The following is an 18422-nucleotide window of genomic DNA, read 5'->3' as shown; positions in this document are numbered from 1 at the left end:
CTCTCCCATTTTCTGAAAATACATTCTTGAGAAAGTTCATTTAAACAGACCTTTCCATTTAAGGAAATGTTAAGTACTTGGAAATAGAAAATAATACAAGAACATGGAAGTTGGATAACAGAACAAGTAACTGTTCAGGTTTGCCCCATCCTTGCACCCGTCTCCTAAGAAGATTATTTTTTCTCCTATAACCAGTGTGACATGCATACCTAGTTACTAGGTAACATGCATACCTCCTTATTAATTTTTCCAGTGTGTTCTAGGACTTGCTTTGATCCAAACAATAGTATCTTGTCCTGTGGAGTGTTAAATTCTAGAGACTGTGTATTTGTTACAGCTTTAAATTTTTTGCAATTCTCTTTCCTACTGAATTCCATTATTTTGCTGTCAAGGTCATTCCATTGGAGATGCCCTGGGGCTTTTTTCTTTATAACATTATCCCAATCTGTTTTTAGTTCCTGCTATACTTGATGCCATCCTCAATGTGTTTATCTGGACCACTTGAGTATTGTTCTGCCATGTAAACTTTGCACAAATGGCAATTTATCCTTGAAGAACAACTTAGATTTTCTTTTTTCTTTTTTTTTTTTTTTTTTACTCAGTGTCTATTATAGGAAGTTTGTGCTCACCGTACCATGTATCAATCAGTTGATCATTAAATTGTCTCTAGTGCATTTTTAATATTTCGAGTTGATTTTATTTGTCTTCTTTCTAGCTCATTTCCTGGTACACAGCAGACAGTGCATTTTTATGCACCCTTATCCTCTCAAATTATAAGGTGTGGTACAAGCTGATAGTTGATTGATTCATGGTTTCATACTAGGTATGGAGACACTTTTGACTTAAATATATAATGTTTGGCCATTTTCCCCCAGTTGTTGTGCTGAAGAAGGGTTAATTTGTGCAGATGTCTTTTCCAAATTGCCTTGTCTCACATACTTTATTATGGAAAAATTAAAATAAATGTTATATGCAGATAAGTGTTAAGAAGGGAAATAAAGAAGGTACTTAGAGTTTTCAGGGGGAGCTTACAGTTTAAGAAATTGTGGCTGACTTTGGAACACTAGGAAGGAAGCAACCATGCGCAAAACTGTGGAAACTCAGTATTCTGGGCCAAGAAATAACACAAGACATCTCAAGATAGGAAGAACTGCTTACTTGTCTGCAACAGGTCTTGGATGGGATTTAAGATCCTTTCCCAAATAACAAAAAACATGTAATGTTTAAATAGAGTGATTAGCAGAACTGTTTTCAAAAGATTACTCTGGCCTACAGAAAAGATTAAACTGAAGAAAGTTATTGTGAATTTAATTAGGACATTAAACCTTTTCTGAGAAATAACATGAAGTACTACATTAAGAGTCTTTTTTTTAAGGGATGCCTCTAGGCAAGATAAGAAATGAGTAAGACAGAAAATATGAAAGAGACCAAACAGGGATCACATTTATTGAAAGAGAACTAGAGTAGATACAGAACTGTAAATCATATTTGGACATTTTATGTGATACACAACAGCAGGTTCAAGAATCAATTCCTAATGAACAATGTGACTAACCACTTTGAATAAATAACCTTATGATTTCAGATGACACAGTCTTTCATATCACTTCAAAACACTGGAACTTTTAAATATGTGATGTGAATGCAAAGATGAAGCAGATTGTATATTGTAAAGAAGAGATGGGCCACATTCTCCCATACAATGTGTGATGGTTTAACTTTTTTAGGTGTTATTTTTAATACTGGAGGCCTTTTCAAGTAATGGAATAAGGGAATTGGTGTTCTTTTCTTAACAGAATGCATGGTCTCAGAGATTGTTGCAGATTTTGCAATGTTCTCAACGTGGGCATTTCAACAAAAAGAAAGTTTGTTAAGGAGAAAACATCTAGAACGTAAATACAGTTGATGTAAAAATGTCTGTAAAATAGCATTAGTTGAAATGTGGCAGTGTTGCTGATGGTATGCTTGATACTTTTAGTTTTTGGATGGAAAAGCAATAAAAGTAGAACAAGCCAAGAAACCGTTTTTTCAAAGTGCTGGCAGGCAGAGAACACTGCGTTTTTCAGGAAAGAGAAGACCCACAGGAAAACAGAGATCTGCAAGAGGAAGGAGTGGACAGACAAGAGGTTGGCATCTCTCACGTAGAGCACGCTTGGGTAAAGTTTTAAAATATAAAGTTTGAAGCATAGGACTGAAAGACAGAAAGCTTGAAATTATAGACATTTCTCAAATTTCTTTATATTTTTATGAACAGAAAATTAACTAACTGTGAATAAGCAACATGATTTGTAAGTACTAAAAGTTTATAATGAGAATGATTAATGTCTGAAACTCATTTTAAAATCTTAATTGCTTTGTATTGAAATAAGAAAAATTTCAAAGTGAATTGAGTTTATGAATCTTGATTACATGTTCTCCACAGATTTTCTGCTGAACAGGTTTCCCTTTATTATTCTTTAGAGTTTCTTACTTTGAATCTCAGAATTTCATATAAGTTGTATTATCAAAATACCATGAAACCTTGAAATCCTTCCAATGGGATATTAGTAACTGAGTATTTGAGGACTGATTTTAACAATATTTGTTTCTCTCTCTCTCTCTCTCTCTCTGTCTCTGTGTGTGTGTGTGTGTGTGTGTGTGTGTGTGTTTGTGTGCATGTGTAAACATGTATACAAATGTAAACCATTTCACTTATGATATGGAGAATTTGTAAATAGGTCTGCCATAAAGTATTCTTCATTCATGGAGTATAGAACTTCAGTTTCTTAAAAGATTCTGTGACTCAGAAATGTCAAAACTGGCTTCACAAATTCATATGTATCTTTATTTGCTGAAGAAAGAGCTTCTGAAAATGGCATTTAAGATTGATTTACTCAGTAGGACAGAGGGGTTAATTTCTACTTTAAAAAAGTGACCATGTGTTAAGAAAATACCTATTGGTTAAATTGTATTATCTATTAACCAACCATCAAAAATCTAACATTTAGTTTGGACTTTTAATCGCTAGCTATGTACTTTATGGGAGATATATTTTCTAAATTTGAAATTGCAGTGTTTGTTTCATTTTAAGAGGCAGTACTTCTTGTCTTTTTTGATTGCAATTAATCTTGAAGATGAAGATTAATAATACTCTGCCATGTATGAAAATGCATATATTCTTACATTTGACTCCACCAAGATCTCACATTTTTGTAGATATTTTAAAAAATTATCATTTAATACATGATTCTTTCAATTTTACATTTTGTAATAGAGTATCAGTGAAGTTAGGTATCTACTGACTTCAAAATGCACAAGTCAGCACATTTTCATTAAAAGTTTAGCCAGTAAACACATCATGTGGAAGACTGATGTCTAAGAAGCTGCACATGAAGAGTATATTAAAAGAGAGTGTTTTCTATTTTGAAAGGGGCATAATGATGTAACTAGCACTTGAATAGTACTGCTTATTGCTAGGAGAAGAATTATTGGCCATCATTAGAAAACCTGCACTGGTACATTTTAATTTTTCAACGTTTAATATAGGGCCAACTGCTTCAAGACCAAGGAGAACATTTAGGTGTAAATATAGCATGCAGCCATTCGAGGATTTTAGTATTTGTGTGAGTGAGATGCACTGAACAACATGGGTAAATTGACTTTCTTGAGCTGAGAAAGCACCACCGGATAACCTTTACAATCAGTGAAGACTTTGATGGTTTTACGTGTTTTGCCTGTGTCATTAATAGCTGCAGGCAATTCATATGACAAAGAAAATAACGACTAATAGTTATTAGCCATTAATTGTGAACTTTTACCTAAGTGTTAGTATATGTCTTAAGTTTGTTAGAACTGGCCTTGTAGGATTCAAGAGGTAATTCAGAGCCATAAAAAGTATTCAAAGTGTCATGGATTTCTGGTGACTTAGGGAAAGAAGAATTGAGTCACTGAAGAAATATCTTGCAACAGTTGTCTTAGAGAATAAATAATAGTGTTTCAGATTTCCTGCTGTTTACATAATGTTTCATCATATTACATTTACAGGTCCCACATCAAGTGAAAGAGGTAATTTCACATGGAAAGTCTGTCTCTTCCTGCAGGCTTGACCATATATCACAAAAAGATAATGCTTATGCAACTAAGAATAGGTAAAGGAAAAATGAAAAACTAGTATATTGTTGTGTTAGTTATGAAATTCACATAAGAAAATGGAAATTTTTTAGGTCAACAATTAAGTGGCATTTATTACATGCTGTTGTGCAATCTCCGTCTTGTTCCAAAACCTTTTCATGGCTCCAAACTACAAGTCTCTTACCAGTTAAGCAGTCCCTTTCATTTTATCTTTTCCCTCAGCTGCTAGTAACCACCACTCTGTTTTGTTTGTGAACTGATCTGTTCTGCATACCTCACGTTAATGGGCTTGATCAATGTCTACTCCACTTTTATATCTGTTTTCTTTCTGCCTGATGTCCTGAAGTTTCATTCACATCATAGCACTTCACTTTTTACATAAGCTGTTAACCCATTCTTTGGTTTGAGTGTTTCCTCTACACTGTTTTGATGCACACATGTTTATTTGAGTACAGTTACTGAATTGTCAGTATGTATGAGTGATAACTTTTGGTGTTTATGTTTTGTTTTATTTTCATTCTTGAGGCCCCACCACATTTCTTCTTAGTAGCTGCATTATTTTCCTATCCAACAAGTATTGATTCACGGTTCCAGTTTATCTCCATTCACTCACGGTCTTGATATTTCTAAGATTTTAAAATGTATAACCATTTAAGTATGGCTGAAATATTTTATCTCACTTGGGGTTTGAAATGTATTTTCTGAATAACTAATTGTGAGTACCAGATCCACTTGTCTTTTGGGTATTTTCATATTGTATTTGGAGAAGTGCCTAGGCCTTTATATATGTCTGGCCTTTATTTCATTTAAGCTGTATGTAAGTTATGCTTTTTATATTAGAAGTTGACCACTTAAAATTTGTTTCTTCAGCTTATGCAATCAGAAGTAATCGAAGTTTCCAAGACAACGTGGAACATGCTTCGATGCGTACACACTATGGATACCCTGATGATGATCGTTCCAGACAGGGTACATATTTCACTAGAGGATATAGGTATTATAACATTTTTTAGTTTTGTCCAATAGATTTCTTAAGTAGTTCATTCTGACACTGTCAAATCTTTTTTTTGTTGTTTTTTTTTCTTTTTTTTTTAATTTAGTGATCATGATGGCTACAGAAGGCACCGTGGTAGAGATCATTCTGACCAACGTAGTAGAAGTTCTAACAGATAATCATATCAGACTTATAGTAAGGCTCCAAGTTTGATTTTTAAAGTACAGAATTATGTTGAGTAGACCAGATTTTTCAAAAGGCAAAGTATAAAGGAAAAAATGTAACATGTTTAAATACTGAGAGTTTTGAACTGTGGAAAGCTTAGGGAAGTGTACGAAACTTAGAGCCTCCGTTAATTGTCAGAAAATGTGACTGGCGTTTAATTCAGAATATAATTCCTTAAGCGTGCAAATACTACTCTTATGCATCTTTTAAATAAAGCCTTTTGAGCAATGCAGAAATAAATATTATCCTGTCAATAAAGACAGACGATTGCAAGTATTTCCAAATAATACTTTATCTGATTCATGCTTTAGTGATGCCAGTAAAAATGTTTAACTGTATTTCAACATAAGTTCTATGATTTTATTAACCCTGCAGGGACCTCTCGTGGTGCAGCACCTGCACAAAGGCCTAGGAAGACTTACAGTGGAAGTAGTTGCCCTGATTACAACAATACACGAGATAGATATGGCAGAAGTCGGGACAAGTACTCAAGGGGCCATGGTGATTTCTCTTCCAGTGATTGTGAGCATTGTGGCAGAAAAGAACCAATGTGCCCACCCTCTGTGGAGACAGTGGACCGTGCTTCTCCTGAAGCACATCATAGCTCAAGACACAGGACATCTATGGGGAATAATGGGGGAAGACGATCTGAAAAAGGAGACTGAAGGTGATACTAAAAATCATGATTATTTCATGTCAAAACTTGCTGTTGAATGGAAAATTAATATGTTGTTTCTGCATTATTACCTGAGTAACACTATAAGAAATAGGTTGTTTTTCAGGGGAGAGGCAGATACTCATTTTTTCCATGAATATTTTTGAGGTATTAAGATAAAAAACTTATTTTTTGAAAGTAATTTTACAACCGTTAGTGCTAATCGAACTGAAAACTATTCTGATTTGATGTAATGTCCGTTTAATATTTTCAGAATAAAATGCTACATGTAATATCAAATGCCTGATTTCATTGCTACACAGGCTTAAAAGCAAATTATATAGGAATGTAAACTGCAGTGTTGACAATTTCATTCATTTATTTGCCCCTAAGTTGACAGAATAATAGACATCTCTTAAGTTTCCATTGGAATCTGTACACATTTCCTATCTGAGCTGTGTTTCTTTAGTTTATTCCTGTATTCCCACCACTTTGGGAGGCCTAAAAAGGTGGGTGTACCTAGCAGGTTAGGAGACTGAAACCATCCTCGCTTGCAGGGTGAAAGCCAGTCTCTAATAAAAATACAGAAAATCAGCCAGGTATGGTGGCACATGGGTGTAGTCACAGCTACTCTGGAGGCTGTGTCAGGAGAAGTGCTTGAACCCAGGAGGTAGACATTGCAGTGAGCTAGGATTGCACAACTGCACTCCAGCCTGGGTGGCAGAGTGAGAATGTGTTTTTTTAAAAAAAAAAAAAAAAAAAAAAAAAAAAAAGGAGCAGTTTGGCCAGGGACGGTGGCTCACTCCTGTAATCCCAACATTGTAGAGATCACAAGGTCAATTTTCAGGTCTTCAGAAAGACTACTGAACTAAACTCAAACTAAAATATTTGTCCTTAAAGGTATATTAAAGCACAAAGGAAACCATTAGGTTTGCTTGTTGCTAAAGTTTAAGGTACCCAGAATGTTCTCCTTGTAGCATTCTGTGGCTAAAGCGGACAAAGGTTATGAAAAATTATTTACCACCTTAATCAAAAGTGAACTAGCTAAGTTTTCTAACTGCACAGCTTTATGACATTAATTGTTCCTATTTAGTGGAAAATAAATTTCTTTCAGGAATTAACATTAATTCTTTCTTGAAATATTTGGCAATGATTTTAAGTAAGTGTTTAGCAATATGTTCTCACAAATAGGAATGATCTGGAAGGGCTGGGGTTTTGTGAAGTTATTTTTATTTTATGTATTTATGTATTTATTTATTTTGTGATGGAGACTAGCCTTGTCATCTAAGCTAGGGTGTAGTGGCTGGAACTTAATTCACTGCAGCCTCCATGTATTGGGTTCAAGCTATTTTTCTTCCTCAGCATCTTAAGTAACTGGGATTTCAGGTGTCTCCCAGCACAGCTGGTTAATATTTTGTAATTTTTGTACAGACAGCATTTGACGCTCATGGCCAAGGTGATCTTCAAATCAGGATTCACCCTTTTCTGCCTCCCCAAGTGCTATTAATACAGGCATAAGTCACCATGCACAGCATATCTGATTTCCACTATGCTCAGACTATCACATTTAATTTAATATGAATAGGAATGCTTTAAAAGTCATCCTTTCGGGACAGTTAATTGTATAATACATCAGCATAAAGATTCAGCGTGCAGATTGCTTAAACGTCTAAGATATTATCGAGTAATCAAAATAAAATGGGTGGTGGAGAAATGTGATGATGCTATCAGATAAAAATGTTTGGACCCAAGTAAGTAAACCAATTAATTTACTTGATCATACTACCTAAAGAAATGGAATATATGAAGATTAAACATCTAATTAATGGATTAATATATAAAGATATAAATAACTATTAAAATATGTAAGAATGCTTACCTGAGTGTTCTATAGTTTTCCATTGAAACAAAACTTTTACAATCCATAGTGTTTAGAAGTAACAAACTAATCTACAGAAGGAGGTATTTTCATGAGAAAATTTTGACAAGATTTGTTTTCTAGTGTAAATAAGGCCAAATAATTTTAGAAAAGGTACCATTTCTGAGTTTTGGGTGGGTTATTCATGTTGCGATATTGCATGTTGATTCACATATGAAGTAGAATTCTGAAGATTAAATAAAAAGATAAAACTCCCTAGTCATGTGTTTTCGCAGTGGCAATTCAAGATCTAGTGTCTTTTCAGGTGTGATAACTCAGGTCTTTAATCCCAGCATTTTGCGAGGCTGAGACAGACATTGCGCTTCACCTGAGGCATTTGAGACAAAGGCTGGGCAACATGGAGAAATAGAGTTTCTATGGAATAGCCAAAACTGGCTGCATTTAATTGTGCATCAGTGTACTTTTTGCTTTTTGGGATGCTAAGGCAGGAGGATAGCTTAAAGATGTGAGGGCCAGTCTGCAGTGAGCTTGCGAGCTGGCTCCACTGCATTTTATTTTTGGAGACAGAGTGAGTCACGGTTTTAAGAAAAATTGTCTACGATATTCTGACCCTGAGAGTAGTTTTCCTAAATTACCTCCATGTGGAATTCATCCATAAGAATTTAATAAAATGGGAAACAGAAAATAAGCTGTGAGATACAATCTCAGCTCACTGCAACTTCTGCCTCTCGGGTTTAATGGATTCTCCTGCCTCAGCCAGTGAAATGTGGTGAGGTGCAGTGGCTTGGGCCTGTAGTCCCAGCAGGTTGGGAGGCTGAGGCAGATGGTTTACTTGAGGTCAGGATTTTGAGGCCAGTGTGGCCCCCATGGTAAAACCCTGTCTCTACTAACAATACACACATTAGAGGCAGGGTGGGTTTGCTGATGCCTGTGGTCCCAGCACTTTGGGAGTCTGAGGGAAACAGATCATGAGGTCAGTAGTTGCAGATTAGCCTGGCCAGCATTGTGAAACCCTGTTTTTATTACAAATACAAACGATTAGCTTGGCATGGTGGACTGCGCCTGTAGTGCCAGCTACTCAGGAGGCCATGACAGGACAATCATTTGAACCTGGGAGGTGGAGAGGTTGCGATGAGCCGAGACTGGGCCAGTGCACTCCAGCCTGGTTGACAGAGCCAGACTCTGTCTCAAACAAACAAATGAAAAAAGTCAGTTGCCTGAATTCATTCTCAGGGTCATGGTACCTGATCTTAAGCTCTCCTGAATGCTGAGGAGATGGGAATAACATAGTAGAAGGTGCTTGTAGTCCCAGCTATTCCTGGGGGCTGAGGTGAGAAAATCCCTTGAGCCCAGGAGGTTGAGACTGCAGTGAGTCAAGATTGCACCACTGCACTCTGCCCTGGATGACAGAGTGAGACCTAGCCTTGAAAAAGGAAAAAGGATATGGAAATTCCATTCGATTAAGAAAGTAATTAAAGCCCACACTTTAACTTCGAAATTGCTCCATTTTTTTTTTTTCTTTTTTTTTAGAGAGTCTGATTGTGTGACCCAGGCTGGAGTGTAAGGGTGTGATCTCTGCTCAGTGCAGCCTCAGACTCCCGATGAGTTCAAGCGATTCTCATGTCTCAGTCTCCCAAGTAGCTGACATTACAAAGGCCCACCACCCCAGTCACCCAGGCTGGTCTGCAATTGTGGGATCTTGGCTCACTGCAACCTCCACCCCATGGGTTCAAGTGATTCTCCTGCCTCAGCCTCCTGAGTAGTTTGAATTATAGGTACCCACCACCACACCCAGCTAAATTTTGTATTTTTAGTAGACACCAGGTTTAGCCTCATTGGCCAGGCTGATCTGGAACTCCTGACCTCAGACGATCCACCTGTCTCAGCCTCCCAAAATGCTGGGATAGCAGGTGTGAGTCACCATGCCCAGCCCAAATGTTCCAAATTTGTAAGTGACATGAACACATGTTGCTAATACTTATAGCTCAGAGGATTCAAGAAATTAAGATTTTTCCTGCTGGCAAAGAAATTCTACTAGCCACATATCCCTTGAATATTAACCCCTGTTATTCCACTTCTAATATATATATATATATATATATATATATATATATATATATATATATTTTTTTTTTTTTTTTTTTTTTTTTTTTTGTGATGGAGTTTCGCTCTTGTTACCCAGCTGGAGTGCCATGCCATAATCTCGGCTCACCGCAACCTCCGTCTCCTTGGTTCAGGCAATTCTCCTGCCTCAACCTCTTGTAAGTAGCTGGGATTACAGGCACGCACCACCATGCCCAGCTAATTTTTTGCATTTTTATTAGAGACGGGGTTTCACCATGTTGACCAGGATGGTCTAGATCTCTTGACCTTGTGATCCACCCACCTCGACCTCCCAAAGTGCTGGGATTACAGGCTTGAGCCCCCGTGCCCGGCCTCCAGTTTTACTATCTTTTTTTTTTTTTTTGGGGGGGGGGTGGGGGGACAGTATCTGGCTCTGACAGTGTCTGGCTCTGATCAATCACTGGAGTGCAGTGGTTTGATCTCAGCTCTCTGCAACCACCACCTCATAAATATGATTCTCCTTCTGCCTCCCCAGTAGTTGGCATTATAAATGCCACACATGGGTATTTCTTGTCCTTTTGTAGTACAGATGGGTTTCACCAGGCTGACCAGGTTTATCTTGAACTCTTGACCTCAAGTAATTTGCCTGCCTTGGCCTGCGAAACTGCTGGGGTAATAGGTGTGAGCCACCGTGCCCGGCCTCCAGGTGGCATATCTTGCTGATAGGTTTGATTACCTGAATGAGCCCAATTTCACAGTAAAGGAGGGCAGTATCTCTTTCCAGCCGCACAGAGTGTCACAGATGAAATGAAATCGATCTTCAGTATGCAAGGTACTCAATGCATTCTGGTTTGCAATTTTGACTAATCTGGTAAGAGGTGGGGGCTGAGGAATTTCAAGCTGTTTTTTTTGTTTGTTTGTTTGTTTTACTGTTTTGTTTTGTTTTTTTTGAGACAGAGTCTCACTCTGTCACTCAGGCCAGAGTGCCATAGTGTGATCTCAGCTCACTGCAACCTCTCCGCCTCCTGGGTTCAAGCGATTCTCTTGCCACAGCACCCTGAGTAGCTGGGACTACAGGCATCCACCACCATGCCCAGGTAATTTTTCATATATTTAGCATAGACAGGGTTTCCCCATTCTGGCCAGGCTTAGCTGGAACTCCCGACTTCGTGATCCAACCACCATGGCCTCCCAGGATGCTGACATGACAGGCATGAGCCACTGTTCCTGGCCACTGTTTTGTTTTTTAAACAAAAGCACTATTGCATGTCTCATGAGTGCTACAGAAAACACATTGTAAAATATTTTCCACCCAATTATGACTATTTATTGTGACAAAAAAAAAAAAAGAAAATCATGTACCAGAAAATCAGACCTTCTTTGTAAAACGTTGAATGTATATTATGGTTAGCATACATGCCCATGGCTGTCCGGCCAAGGAATAGTTGAAGTTGATTCAAGTTCAGTCTCTCAGAATGTATAACACCTGTTGAGTGGGGTTTGCTTTTCTAAGCAAAATGGGCCTTTGAAAGGCCCATTTATCTCTTTCCTTCAACTTCTGGATGTGTTGAAGTACAGATAATCCTGTGGGTACAATTTACACTTACTGCTGTCTTCCATCTGAAGCTATTGGAGCACATGATGACTTCTTAATATGGCACATCTGAAGGAAAACTCTGAAATGTGGCTAGGTGCAGTGGCTCAGGCCTGTTATCCCAGCAGGTTGGGAGGCTGAGGCAGGTGGATAACTTGAGGTCAGGAGGTTGAGGCCACTCTGGCCCACCTGGTGGAACCATTTCTCAACTAAAATCACAAATATTAGAGACCTGGTGCCTTGCTTGTAATCCTAGCAGTTTGGGAGGCTGAGGTGGGTGAATCACCTGACGTCAGGAGTTCAGGACCATACTTAACAACATGGTGAAATGCCATCTCAAGTAAAAATACACAAATTAGCCAGCTGTAGTGCTGGGTGCCTATCATCCCAGCTACTCTACAGGTTTGGGTAGGAGAATCACTGGAGTCCAGGAGGGAGACACTGCAGTGAGCTGAGATTGTGCCATTGTACTCCAGCCTGGGTGAAAGAGTAAGACTCTCTCTCTCTCTCTCTCTCTGTCTCTCTCTGTCTCTCTCTCTCCCTCTCTCTCGCTCTGTGTGTGTGTGTGTGTGTGTGTGTACACATGTATATCTTATATATACACAAATACACACACACACACATATATATACACACACACACACACGTATATAAACTATTGTGCCATGTTCATTGTTGCCAACTAAATGCTACCCTTTTCCACAAAAGCTTGTTGTCTTTAACAATAAAATTTTTTAACATTGCAGTAGAGCACACATCATATGAAGTCTATCATTTCAGCCATTTTTAATAGTCCAATTCATTGGTAATAAGTACCTTGAAATAATTATGCAACCCTCATCATCATCCAGCTCTGGAATGTTTCCATCTTCCCAAACAGAAACTGTCCACATTAAAAACCCAATTTCTAGGCTGGGCAAGGAGGCTGACACCTGTAACCCGAGCACTTTGGGAGGCCAAGGTGGGCAGATAAAGGGATCAAGAGATCAAGACCGTACTGGACACCAGGGTGAAACCCCATCTCCACTAAAATACAAAAATCAGATGAGCATGGTGGCACACAGCTGTAATTCCAAGCTACTTGGGAAGTTGAGGCAGAGGATTTCCTGAATCCAGGAGACAGAGGCAGCAGTGAGTCAAGATGAAGCCACTGTACTCCAATCTGACTGACAGAGGAAGACTGCACGTCAAACAAAGAGAAAGAAAGAAAACGAGAAACACCAGTTCCCCATTCCACATTCCTACTCTCTGCCACTCAGTTGTAGTTTCTGTCTCTGAAATCTGTGCCTGTTCTAGACATTTTAGATAAATGAAGTCATACGCTATGGGCCTTTCATGCCTGGCTTCTCTCACTCAGCCTGATGTCTTCAGGGTTCATCCATACTGCCGCCTGTGTTTGAGCCTCATCCCTTTTCCTGGCTGTATCGTATTCCACTGAGTGCACAGAGCACATTCTGTTTACCCGCTCATCCATGGATTGGACACCTGTGTTTTTTCCATCTCTGGGTTGTTGTGAATCATGCTGCCATGCTGCTGTGTATGTGAGTATAGCTGTATGCTCTGTTTTTCTAGGAAAGCCTTCAGAAATATGTTCATACATGACATCATGTCTTTTTTGGGGACGTCGATGGATCTGGAGACCCTCATTCTCAGAAAACTAACACAGGAACAGAAATCCAAACACTGCCTGTTCTCACTCCTAAGTAGGAGCTGAAAGATGAGAACACATGGACACAGGGAGGGGAACATTGCACACCAGCACCTCTCAGTGTGAGTGGTGGGAGGAAGAGCATCAGGAGCAATAGCTCAGGCATGGTGGCCTTAATAACTAGGTGATGGTTTGTCTGTTTCAGCAGAGCACTGAGAAAGACATTTACCTTTGTAACCAAGCTGCACACTTGTTTATGTTCCCCAGAGCTTAAAACACATTCTTTTTTAGATGGGGTTTCAGGCTTGCTGCCCAGGTGGAGTACAGTGCTGTATCTCGGCTCAACTCAACGTCCACCTGGCAGGTTTCAAGTGACTCTCCTGCCTCAATATCTCGAGTAGCTGGGATCACAGGCATGCACCAGCACATCTGGCCAAATTTTGTATTTTTAGTAGAGATTGGGTTTCTCCGTGTTGATCAATCTGGTCTTAAACTACAGATCTCATTGATCCGCCCACCTCGGCCTCCCAAAGTGCTGGGATTGAAGGTGTGGGCACCACACTGGCCAGGATAAAATTTTCAGAAAGTTTACATAGTACAAAGAAAATGTGTCTAATTGTTTTTATTAGACCGATGGTAGAGTCAAGCACTTTCTCTGATAAGATATTGGGACCCATGTGAAATCACTAGACTGAATTGCATGTAGGATTTGAGGAAGAAGGCCAGTCAGCTGCACTCACTTTGTGGGGTGGCCAATGTGCCTGAGCCACCTGCCCCTGACATTCCCATCCATAGGGGACAGTTGATGGTTTGCTGACTTCCGTGGGAAAAGGTCTTCTCCTATCACCACTTTAAAAAAGACCAGCCCCAAACTGGTCCTGGGATTTACTTACAATCTTCTCATTATGTAGTTACCTCCTAGGAAAATCATGGCAAGACCCTTTCCTCACTTTTTTCTTATGCATTAAATTGGGGCAAGACCTTTTCTGATGTCCTGGTACCAGGCAAGTCCCTAGACATTTCCCAGTCTGAGCTGCCCTGAGTGTACACACCAATCTGCTGCTCGACTCCCACTGTCAGGTTATTCTACTGTGCAGCAGTGTCCTTTGACCAGCACACAGTAGCAGAGAGGCTAGCTTGGGAGAACAAAGTGTTCCCGCTGTTTACGGAGTAAATTGCGGAGAAAACCTGTTTCTCCTGCATGGTGAGTCATGGGGATGGCAGTCAGAGGAGGTCAACACTCTCACTCAAGAGCCTCAGCTGCCTGCATGGGAGCAGGGGCAAAACTGGGCTACAGATTTTCAAAGCTCAACTGCTGATACCCAGCAGGAGGTCTGTAATGCATATGGAAGGCAACACAAAAACTGCAAGAACTTTGACCGTCAAAGCCTCTTCCCTGAGACAACACAGCTCTTCTCACAGAAGCTGTGGTGACCAGAGTCCATATGGCACAAGAAGGTTAGCACCCTATTAGTGCCTCTCCAAGTCGGATGCTCGTGTAGGAACTATTTTATCTAGGAATGGAGAGGAAAGTTCTCCACCCACCACTGAAATCCCCCTCCCCCTCTGTGGCAGAGACAACTCCTTATCCTGTGCAGAGACACAGGTGTTCCTTCGTACCAGCCACTCACTCCAGAAGAAAGGCTGTTATATTTTGTCCTCCTGCATGAGGCTTGTAACACATGCTCTGCCACTTTGGGTTCCTTCTGGGTGGTTCGCAATCTGACTTAGGTCAAAGAGCCTTCACATGGATGGAAGGAAGAGCTACACGCAACAGGGAAGCAGGTCTAAAAGCCAGAAGGAACAGGGAAGAAGCTCTAAGGCTGGGGTACGGGATTTCTGAGATCTGCTTGAGTGTGTGACCTTCGTTTCCCCACCCCCTCCCCCGAATTAAGGCTTCGTGGGTTCACGGAGTGTGTATAATTCTGAGGCTGACTGGGGCAACCTGCAGAGGGCTGCTGCTGTCTCAGGAGTGGCAGAAGCAGCTTATACCCGAAAATGCCCTGTCCCAGATCTGACTGGCAAGGGGGAGCAACCGCACTCCCTTCTCAATAGCTCGATTGTCAGAAAAAACTCTTCTGGCGAGAAGTCGCTTCTGCTCTTCAAAAAGATGACTCAAACTCCTGCTGCTCGGCATCAGGAAGGGTCTCTGTGCCGCAGGCCGGAGAGCAGGACCCGCGACCGCTCCGGCTTTCCACAGCCAGACTTTCACGCCGCAACTCGCAACTGGCAACTGGCAACTCACCGTGGTTTCCAGAATAGTCATATCCCCGCTGAGCTGCCCGTAAGTGACTTCCAGTTCCCCTAGGGCATCTTTCAAGTGGAGAAACAGAAAAAGTGCTGAAAAGGATACGGCATTGGCCCAGAAGCCGGGGATGCCCCTGATGATGGCGCCTCTGCGGTCCACGTGGGTCTTGCGCCTGAGCTCCAGCTTTTCCGTCTGCTGAGAAAAGGCCCTCCTGGCTCGAGCATTAACAGGCTCCAGCTCCGGCTGAACGGCCCGCAGCTCCTCCAGTGCAGACGCTGGCGTCATGGGCCCAGGCCCCGGCTGTGCCCGTTTGTCCTGCTGCTCCCGCTCCACATCGGCTTCCTCCTCGGCCACCACTTCCACTTCCGCCATTATGTCGTCCTCCACCAGCAGCGCCTCCTCCTCCTCCCTCAAGGCCTCCTCGTTGCTCTCCTGCGCTCGCGGGAGCCTGCGGGTGGCTTGGCGGACCCCCAGGGCGCATGCGCCGGACTTCAAGGGCGAACTGCCTCCAAAGGCTGTCTGAGCGCGACGCAGACCGCAGGCCTCCCCCAGCGGCCAGTCAGTGCGAGGGTCCCTGGAGGCCACGCCCCCCGGCTGGCCTGCAGCCCCAGCCTCCTCGGGCAAGCCTCCGTGAGAAGCCCTGGGAGCTTGCGGCAGGCGGCGCTGGGTGCGGGCACACGCGGGCTGCCTGCCCTTTGGAATTGTGCGCATGGAAGCGCTGTGCCCTGACTGCCGTCATGAGTGTGGCCGGCCATTGACCCACAGGGAACACATGAAGCATCTGAGTTCAGTCGGCAGGCCAGGTAGACGGTACTGAGTGTTCCAAGATCAAGATCGAGAGGAGAGAGAGGGGCACCAGCGCTGTCTGCTGGGGCGAGGGCTGCGGAGAGGCTTGAGGAAGTGGGCGGGGCAGGCGCCTGGGAGGACAGTTGCCTAGTATCTTGCTGGAGTGGAATTTGTCCGCTCCGGCGGTGGAAACTCTCGCTCGGACTCTTGCAGGTCTACGCACAGACAGGCTCCGAGTACCTTGCTTCCTCCCTGAGGATGCTGGACGCCCAGGAGCATTCCAAAGGACCTCGCGTCCAGTGCCCTGGACACACCTTGTGGACCCAGAGGCTACCGCAAGCGCAGCAGCGGCCATGGTGCCTGCTGCCTGGGCTCTGTAAGACCAGGGCCTCCGCGTCCTGCTCCTGGGCTCCTGTGCGCAGCTGACCCTGTTGGGGACCTGGGCCCCACGGCAAGTGCCGAGAACAGCGAGCCCGGTGGGGCTCCCCAGGAACCCTGGGTCCACGTAGGCGCCGTCTGGCGTTCTCAGCATGGGAGGCCCCCGGGCCTCGCGGGGAGTCCAGGGCTGCTGGGGTCTTGGGGTGAATGCCACAGGGCATGGTCTGTGAGAGCCCCCAGGAGGGGCCAAGTTCAGCCTGGAGGCTCTGCAAGGGAGGGCAGCTGGGGCGAAGAGCTAGGAGGCAGCCTTGCGGCAGGAGGCAGTGCTGGTGGTGGACGACATAACGGTGGACGTGGACGGAGTGGCCGAGGAGGAGGCTGACACCGAGGAGCGGCAGCAGGTGGACCAGCGGGCCCAGCGCCCTGGCCCCAGCAAGCCCTGGCCGGCAACGGATTCGCCGGAGGTCCTTCACTTGGAGCTGGGCTCCGTTCATGCCTCAGATGGTAGAGCATCTCCAGCTTCTGGGGAGATCCGTATCCTTGCAGGTTCTCAGGACTCGGGTTCATGGGACGCGGGGCTGCCCTCCCCTGCAAGGCAGGCACTAGCTCCCCAGACACGCTTTTCTCGCTTTTGCTGGCCCTGCCCCCAAAGGGGTGTAGTAGGCCCTGAGCATATATAACTTCCATCGCACCCACAAGAGCCCCATGGGGAACATCAGGCCTGGCCCTGAGGCCCCTTCTACCCACAGCGGTTTCCTCATGGGGAGTCATCCACCCCTCAGGGAGTTCGGGAGAGCAGAACACCGTGCACTCAGACAGCAGCTGACCCTGCTCAGCAGCCAGCACACAAGGGCCTCGTGCGGCTCCAGAATCCCGAGGAAGCAGCCGCCTCACACCACCCAGGCTGCCCACTAACCTCTTGACCACTTCTTCGGTGGCTGGCCCCTGGACAGCGTAGGCCTTCTCGGCCTCCTTCCACCCACCCCCACAGTCGTGAAGTGCCCCCATGCCAGACACAGCCAGAGGACCCCCACAGTCGTGAAGTGCTCCCGCCAGACACAGCCAGAGGACCACCAAGAAAGGGTGCCAGGCCAAAGGTCTGCCGGAGAGCCCTGCCCCACAACTCTCTGCCCTCTTGCAGAGTTCCAGGGTGTTTCAACACACACTCACTCAATCATCTGGAGGCTCTTTGACCAGAGGCAGATTGCACAGCACACCAAGATGTTCTACCACCCACCCCCAGATCACAAGCCACCATACAGCCTTGCTTACTTGCTGAACTGCATGACGGATTTGCAGGTCAGGCTGGAAAGCCTGGGGTCTAGGGTAGAGGTCAGGACTCAGGGGTTCCTCTGGATCCCAGAGGGCGGTGTCTCATCGGGCGAGCTGGGTAGCAGAAATCCATGCTTCCCTCCAGCAGCTAGCAGGCCCGCTTCAGCCCAGCTAGCTGAAATGGTCTCTTTGTGTCCCTACTTCTTCTCCCTTCATCACCAAGCAGGAGGAGGAACTCAGCCATCCCGGGTATCAGCAGCAGGATGAAGTTGTCCTTTCGTGCTAACCTTTACTTCCTCAGTGAAGTGATCATTAAGGAGTATCTCCTTGGCATCCTAGGTAAGTAGTGCCTCCAGGCGCCCCAGGGGAAGTGGTGTGTGAGAGGCTAGCCCTGGCGTGAGCCTTACCCACCCGCCTCTCTCCAGGGTACAGGGTGGTTGATTCCACTGCAGTCCAGTTGCTGTAGGATCATGAAGGTGAAGCCCCCATCTGCAGAAGGGACACCAGCTACCTGAGCTTGTTCAGCTGGTTGGCTGATAATATGATAATATAGGGAAAGAGACTCAAGA

At 43.6% G+C, this 18422-nt stretch overlaps 2 protein-coding genes across 2 annotated transcripts in view; both read left to right on the top strand.

Annotated features, from left to right (window-relative positions):
• The window catches only part of LOC141582964 (uncharacterized), an 815156-nt gene that overhangs the window by 318084 nt on the left and 478650 nt on the right, over window positions 1-18422 (top strand). The gene's annotated exons all lie outside the window — the stretch shown is intronic.
• Window positions 1-18422, top strand: part of LOC141583033 (RNA-binding motif protein, Y chromosome, family 1 member B-like) — a 93901-nt gene that overhangs the window by 1557 nt on the left and 73922 nt on the right. The window contains exon 3 of the mRNA XM_074392453.1: window positions 1979-2156. Within this exon, the coding sequence (XP_074248554.1) occupies window positions 1979-2156 (178 nt within the window). The remainder of the gene's footprint in view (window positions 1-1978; window positions 2157-18422) is intronic.

The sequence above is a fragment of the Saimiri boliviensis genome, chromosome Y (genome assembly GCF_048565385.1).
Source record: "Saimiri boliviensis isolate mSaiBol1 chromosome Y, mSaiBol1.pri, whole genome shotgun sequence".
Lineage (NCBI taxonomy): Eukaryota > Metazoa > Chordata > Mammalia > Primates > Cebidae > Saimiri > Saimiri boliviensis.
The sequence above is the reverse complement of the archived record's forward strand: the minus strand, read 5'-3'. Positions and strand labels throughout refer to the sequence as shown.